At 40.8% G+C, this 7,572-nt stretch overlaps 1 protein-coding gene across 1 annotated transcript; it reads right to left on the bottom strand.

Annotated features, from left to right (window-relative positions):
• Window positions 1-1,060: 1,060 nt before the first annotated feature.
• On the bottom strand, window positions 1,061-7,371 carry LOC101827293 (olfactory receptor 6C4-like). Its single transcript, XM_040737095.1, has 2 exons — window positions 7,291-7,371; window positions 1,061-2,053 (listed from the first exon to the last, which is right to left on the bottom strand). The coding sequence occupies exons 1-2, from the start codon at window positions 7,369-7,371 to the stop codon at window positions 1,061-1,063; spliced, it is 1,074 nt and encodes a 357-aa protein (XP_040593029.1).
• Between the last annotated feature and the right edge of the window lie 201 nt (window positions 7,372-7,572).

The following is a 7,572-nucleotide window of genomic DNA, read 5'->3' as shown; positions in this document are numbered from 1 at the left end:
TGGCAGAGGGGTATGGTTTTCTGGTTACTCCCAAGTTCATGGTCAGTTGCTGAGGATGGCACTGCCCATGTGTGATGGTCCCTTCCACATTAGTCAACAATCAAGAAAATACCCCCACAGACATGCCCACAATGATCTGACAGAGGCAATTTCTTCAACTGAATGTCAATTTGACAACAAAACTAACCAGGACAAGGGTGTCTTCCTACCTTGTTAACTGATCACCTTGTCTCATGACTTATGATCAATCAATAGCTTTAGTGCTAAGATGGATGCCTGACCTTGCTATAAATTCATCAAGAGCATTATCGTCACAATTAGACTTGTCTCCCCTCACAAGTAATTTCTCCTGAATTATTTTCATTTCCCCAGCATGGTAACCAACATAACAACTCCACTCAGCCTCACAGTTCATAGTTCCTCTGACCCTGTGTTAGTCCTTCAGTTTTGGAGGTTCAGACTGAAATCAGTCAAGCAAAGGAATAAAGGCAATGGGGACTTCTGATTTCAATGCTTTTCATCATGGTGAAGACTAGAGGTATAACAATGTCTGTTTATATATAAATGTCCTTCATGGGAAACAATTGTAGTGAGTGGTATTAAATAATTTATTAATATCATAAGTTATTGTTTATGCATCATTCAAATTTTAGTATGCTCACATGATTCTATAGCTGAATACATTTTATATTCTTTTATATTTATATTCATGAATTTAATTCTCCTTTCCCAACTCTACCCCCATAATTTCTCTTAGTTTCCCTGTCACTACAAAGGATGTGTGAAACAATGGCTTCCCAGATCCAACATATATCAAATAAAAACATGGACAATTTGAGACACTTTGTTGAAAATGTAACACCTAGATAAAATATATGATGCTTTGGTTTTAGTTGCCATCAAAGCGTATATAGAAAGATTCTCATCACAAGATTATTAGTCTTCAGATGGAATCACTGGATAAGTCAGCCATCATTTTAAGAACAAATAAGCAGAATTAAAAGAAACAACATACTGGATGATTTATATAGAACATATATAAAAATGAAGCTAGACTAAATCAAGGGGAAAGTGAATTCTTCCTGTGATATCTGTGCAACTTGACCCTGGACAGCGCATCCCTGAGAGCCTGGTGGACCTGCTTGTTTCGCAGAGTGTAAATGACAGGGTTCAGAAGCGGTGTCACCACTGTGTTCACGAGAGCAGCCTCTCTGTTGGATTCTAGCCTGCTTGCTTGCTTTGGTTTCGCATATATAAACACACAGCTGCCGTACATTAGAGCGAGGACAATGAGGTGGGACGAGCAGGTGGAGAAAGCTTTCTGCCTGTCCTTGGCGGATGGGAGCCGCACTATTGTGGCTACTATACTGCTGTAGGCGAAGATGGCTATAAGAAGGGACGTAAAAAGCACAATTAAAGCAAGGTTAAAAAACAGCATTTCAATAGACCTGGTTTCTGAACAGGAGAGATTTGCCAGTGGTCCAAAATCACAGAAAAAGTGAGGAATAACATTGGGGCCACAGTAAAATGACTGGGAAAGCATCACAACCGGAAAGGACATGAAGAGGAATCCCAGAACTAAACAGACAGAAACGAGGAAGAAGCACATCCTTGGGCTCATGATAGTGGGATAATGCAGAGGTTTGCAGATGGCTAGATACCTGTCCACGGATAGCACAGCCAGAAGGAAAAAGTCGGTTGCTCCCCAGAAAAGAAAGACGAAGGCTTGTGTGAAGCAGGCCACAAAGGAAATCGTTTGCCTGCCTGAAAGAAAGATGGCTAGCAGCTGGGGGATGACGGTAGTAATAAAACAACACTCGACAAAGGAGAAGCTGCTGAGGAAGAAGTACATGGGCGTCTGTAAGCGGGGGTCCTCGCAGGTGATGATAATTATGAGCGTGTTGCCCATGAGGGAAGCCAAGTAGGCCAGCAGGTGCACTAGAAAAAGCAGGATCCCCAGGTCCTGGGCTGCAGGGAACCCCTCAAGAATAAACTCCTGGACGGCTGTCCCATTTCTTGTTTTCTCTGGAATCAGCATTTCTACTCCTCCAGTCTGTCACTGAGGGGTTTTGCAGAACCATGACTGAAAGGCGGAGAACTGTATGTTACTAAATTATAAATGACATGGAAAGGCAATCGGACTTGTAAACAGTGCATTCCATTTAATTTTACCCATTGTTAAGGAAAAATAACTTATTTTAAACTTTGTCTTTACAGTGTATGCACCCTAAAATACTAGATGTAGAAAAGTTGCATGTGTCACACAAGAAATAGGGTACAAAGTGAGGAAGGAGGAGGGTCAACCTCTGAATTCTTCATGCAGTTATGTAGGTAAGTGTACACACACATGCATATAACATGCCACACACACACACAATTATAACACACATGCATATGCATAAGTACAAAGAAAAGAATGAAAGACAAAAGAACACCCAAGTTTGAGAGATAGCTTAGTATACAGCGTGAGATTGGTTCTCTATAACCCAAATGGTAGGAGAAGAAAGATGGGGGATAGAGCATGGTAGCATGCTCTGTGATTGCTGATAGCATGCTCTGTGATTGCTGATAGCATGCTCTGTGATTGCTGATAGCATGCTCTGTGATTGCTGATAGCATGCTCTGTGATTGCTGATAGCATGCTCTGTGATTGCTGGTAGCATGCTCTGTGATTGCTGATAGCATGCTCTGTGATTGCTGAGCTGGGGAAGACAGACGGATCCCTGGGTTTGCTTGTCAGCCAGGCTAATGAAGGACTTAGTTTCAAAAATAAAGGTGGATAGTGTCTGAAAAATAAATCTGTGTTTGTACTTTGGATACCACATACATTCAAATACACACTGTGTACACACACACACACACACACACACACACACACACGAACATGCACAAACCCATACACACAGAACAAAAACACTTAACAGACTAGAAAAGATTTCATGACTAACTCCACTGATGATTCTGGTCTACTTTTCCTCCTAATTCCTATATTAGTAGGATAAATATTCTAAATTGATAAAGTCCTTGCATGTGAGCCTTTGTCTCTGGTCAACTGGAATCCATCTCAGATATCAGTCCTCGATGTTTGACTTGGAACGACAAAGTACTCTCACTCTTGTTATCAGAGCTGTGGTGAAACCAGATGGAAGAAAAACACCATTGCCATTTACAGCAAGCAAATGGCCAGAGGCTCCCCTCACACTGAGGCCATACCCCTGCCACAAGCAGCTCACAACAACCAGAACTCTGCCCCTTGCTATTTTCAGACATGCAAAATTTCAACACATTGATCTGGACAGCTAAAATGTGCATAAACAAACAATTGTTCCTAATTTTTAAGAGATAAATTCTGCATGTACATTACATCTGCCACTTCTTCCTCCCCAATCAGTTAATAGCTGGAGAACCGGATTAAACCTAACTTATATTTCAGTGGAAATCTTACATGGTGACACCACGGAAAAACAAGAACACACATCTCATTTTTCTTTGAGAATCCATAAGTGAGTTCACCTGGAATTCCCGAAACTCTTTTGTGAGTCTCCAGGCCCCCACATCCCATCCTATCTTGCATGATCCAGCATCAGTAAGCACCCCTGCTGCTAGAGACATACTCCAGTCAGGGTACAAGGCAAGAGACTCATCATGAAAAAGTCATACATAGATAGTTCTACATATATGCTATTTTTGTAAAATGCTTTCCAAGGCACTGGATTTGCTACTCCCACCACTGCCACCCAACATGTACATGTTCCTAGAGTGAGAAGATACTTACGCCACCAGGAGCAGAAATGAATGGGACATGAATTTGTCCCAACATATGTTTAGCTCTAGGCTGTCTCCTGATACTAATCAGGGTCTACCAGATCTAATGGGTGGTACCAAGGGACACTAAGTATCATTAGTAGATGGGACAAAGTCATCCACAGACCTGTGTCTCTCTAGGATCCCTCACAATTGGTAATTTAAGATGGTTGTGAATGGACTACCACTCAATTAATAGTAATAATAATAGTATATTTGTATAATATATTATTATATCTGATACTATATAATGATTAGTAAGTATAATGGTTGCCCTTTCCTTGTGTACAAAAATATAGTATGTGCTCCCAAATGTCTTGATGAAAATACTTTAGAGTACATATAATCCCCCAAAGTTCATTAATTTCCAAGTAGCATAGTATTGTTAATATAGGATTAAAAGGTGAAATGGAGCTAGCTATCATGGCACATGCCTGTAGTCCCTGCATTCATGTGACTAAGGCAAGAAGATTACCATGAGCTTAAGGCCAGCCTGAAATTCACAGTGAATACCAAGCCAGGCAGGACTGGATAACCATAGATCATTCCTTGATCTAATTTTTAAAGTCTCATAGAGAACTGGATCACTGGGCCACTATACAAGTAAGGTTTCTCCAGAGAAAGAGTAGTAACTGAATAAACACTCATTACAAAGAGAATTCACTGGATTGGCTTTCACAATATGTGTGAGTAGCCCAGCAATGGCTGGCTACATACTAGAGCCTGAGAATCCAGTATGTGCTCAGTCCACTATCCATGTTGCCTTTGCAGTTCTAATTTTGTGCTAAAAGCCTGGATAATTCCTAGAGACATGCTGGTCCTAGTCCACACTGGAAGGCTGATGAAGCCGTTGTGTGACAGCAAAGTTGATACATTCAACAGGGAGACGTGAAGGAAGAAAGTAGGCCAAAAAAAAAAACTGGTTTTCTTTCAGTCTTCTTTATATATTGGATAAGACCAGAAGATGCTAAAGGCTCTTGGGAAGGGCCTTCCTCTCTTAGTTAAAACAGAAAATATCCCCAGAGTTACCCAGAGGTACACTTCTTAGTTTACCCCAGATCCAAACAATTTGACATAAAAAATTAACCTCTACAAGTCCACCTTTTGTCAACATAATACCCAGTAAAATCTTATGTCATGTTTAATTTACAAAGGAAGACAACAACAATATCATAACTATACCTAACAAAACACAAATATTCCATTGTACTGGCTAATTTTATGTCAACTTGACACAAGCTAGAGTCATTTTTGAAGAGGGAACTTCAACTGAAAAATGCAACAGTCAGATTGGCCTGTTGTGTATGGGACATTTTCTTGATTGGGGATTGATATAGGAGGGGGCAACCTCACTGTGGGGTATGACACACCTGGGCTGATGGTACTGGGTACTATGAAAAAAAAGAAAGCTGAACAAGCCAGTAAGCAGCAATCCTCCTTGGTTTCTGCTTTAGTCCCTGCCTCCAGGTTCCTATCCTGACTTCCCTTAGTTATGAACTATTACCTGGAGATACAAGACAAGATAAACCTTTTCCTTCACAAATTTCCACTGGTCTTGTTTTTTGTCACACAAATAGAAACCATAATTAAGACAGGGATTGGTACCAGGAATGGGTTATTACTTGTGACAGACCTGACTGTGTATTGTTGGGAGAATTGTGGAAGGACTTTGGAATTTTGAGTTGGAAAAGCCACTGAATGAGTACTTTGAGCTTGGTGAAGTATTCTATGGGAACATAGAAGATATTGTTGAGAGCAGTATAGAACAAGGAAGCCTACCTTACAGTGTTTCAAAGAGAAGTTTTAAGAATTGCTCCGCGTTGGGCAGCACACACCTTTAATCCCAGCACTCAGGAAGCAGAGACAGGCGGATATCTGTAGACCATTATGGTCTACAGAACAAATTCCAGGAAAGACTCCAAAAGCTACAGAAAAACCCTGTCTCAAAAAACCAGAAAAAAGAAAGAGTTCCTTAAAGACTTTATTGGCACAGGTAAAATTTTCAATTAAGAACTATGGAAGTTAAAGTTCTGCTTTACTGAGACAATTGAACTTGTCAACTGGGGCTAAACCATCAGCTGTGAAGTCTCTGGGAAGTGTTTCCTCAGAGTTTGGATGAAGACTGTGTGTTCCAGAGGTGGCTAAATTTGCTCCTCATGCTGCCAGTAGACTATGATAGCCTAAGAATCACACAGGTGATACTGGTTTTGAAAGCATGAAGGGGTCATGGAGAACAACTGAGATTTGGCACAGTGTTGCAGAGTACAGTTCCTGAAGAAAGCCCAGGAGATGCTCTTGGTGAAGGTGCCCAGTTGCAGTGGAGACCACAATGTCTTGGAGATGCCACTTCCATGGGATAATTGCCAAGGATAGAAGCAGCTTTGGAATGGAGTTGGCCTGTGCCTAGGAGAAAGCTGCGTGTGCTGTGGATGGCAGAGATGAAGAAATAGAGTCTTTGGAAACCATAGAATTGTCTTGTGCACCAGATATCAAGCACTCTGCCTTTTATAGTGGAGTGTTAATTTTGTTTTAATTTGATTGAGAATGATTCCTGGTTCTTCTCGCCTAAAATAATTCAACTTTTATTTTATTTTACAGGATTCCTGAGTTAAGAGACTTTAGAAATTTAGAGAGTCAGAAATTTTAGTGAGACTTTGGATTTTCCCTAATATTTTTATTGCTTATTTGGGAACTTCACATCATAAATTCCCAGCATCCTTACTTCAACTCCTCTCAGATCTGCACCCCAACCCTTGGGACCTACCCACCCACCTCCAAAAATAAGAAAAGCTAAATGAACAAGTCCATGATCAAACTCCCAGGGGCCAGCCCCTTCAAGAAAACTGAGTCCTGCCCCATCCCCATCCCCACCATAAGCCACCAATTGTGGAGAGCTATACTTCAGCATCCTTATCACAATTCACAAGGGTTCTCTTTGATGGCTTTCTGTCTAGGTTATAACTTTTGGGGGTGGGGTAAGGGTCATCACAGAAGATTTCTATGTCCCCCTCTCAATTGTGAGTCTGCAGTCATCAATGCCATGGCAAAGGCAGCTTCCTACCCCTTTATAGGCAGCAGAAACACAGGTTTCTGGTGACAGTGTGGGCCACGGACATCCACAAGGTCTCCACTGTGTGTGTTTAAATGGAGATACTTTATAATGAAAGAATGGAGGGACAACAATCCTGTTAGATACCATGCTAGCAAATAAAATACCTGGTACCAAGAATAAATTGTCCCTATTTGAGTTATTTGCAGTAGGGTCCCATAAACTACAAACAATACCAGGTATTGCCATAGCTCTTGATTATAATCCATAAGCTGATTGTAAAACCCTATTGCTGAAAATGCTACATCCTTGAGTCATAGAACATGAAGAGATCAAGCTAGTACTCTCCTGGAAGCTTTGTCCCTACAGTCTAGTTTCCATAGTGTTGAAAACACCATTGATAAAAACCAAAAGATGAAAGCGATCATCAGTCTCACCCAGTTGTGAGTTGTGAGAACTACAATAATGACTAGTTTGGCAAGATTTGCCCATTGGCGCAGTAGTAGCTCAAATGTCATATTAGTGACTGGATACTTTCTGATTTGATTTAGAGGCTGCTCCACAAGATGGAACCTATACTGACATTATTATCCTCAGTAGGTTAGAACCTACTACCATTATTTTGATAAATGAGTGTTGTTTTAAAATAATTCCTAATGGCTTATCTCTATACCCATTGTCCTAATTGGTGTTCTACTGTTGTGTAGAAACACCATGAC

This window comes from Mesocricetus auratus, unplaced genomic scaffold (assembly GCF_017639785.1).
Source record: "Mesocricetus auratus isolate SY011 unplaced genomic scaffold, BCM_Maur_2.0 Super-Scaffold_100676, whole genome shotgun sequence".
NCBI classification, from domain to species: Eukaryota; Metazoa; Chordata; class Mammalia; order Rodentia; family Cricetidae; genus Mesocricetus; species Mesocricetus auratus.
Note: the sequence above shows the minus strand (reverse complement) of the source record. Positions and strands in the feature narration are given on the sequence as shown.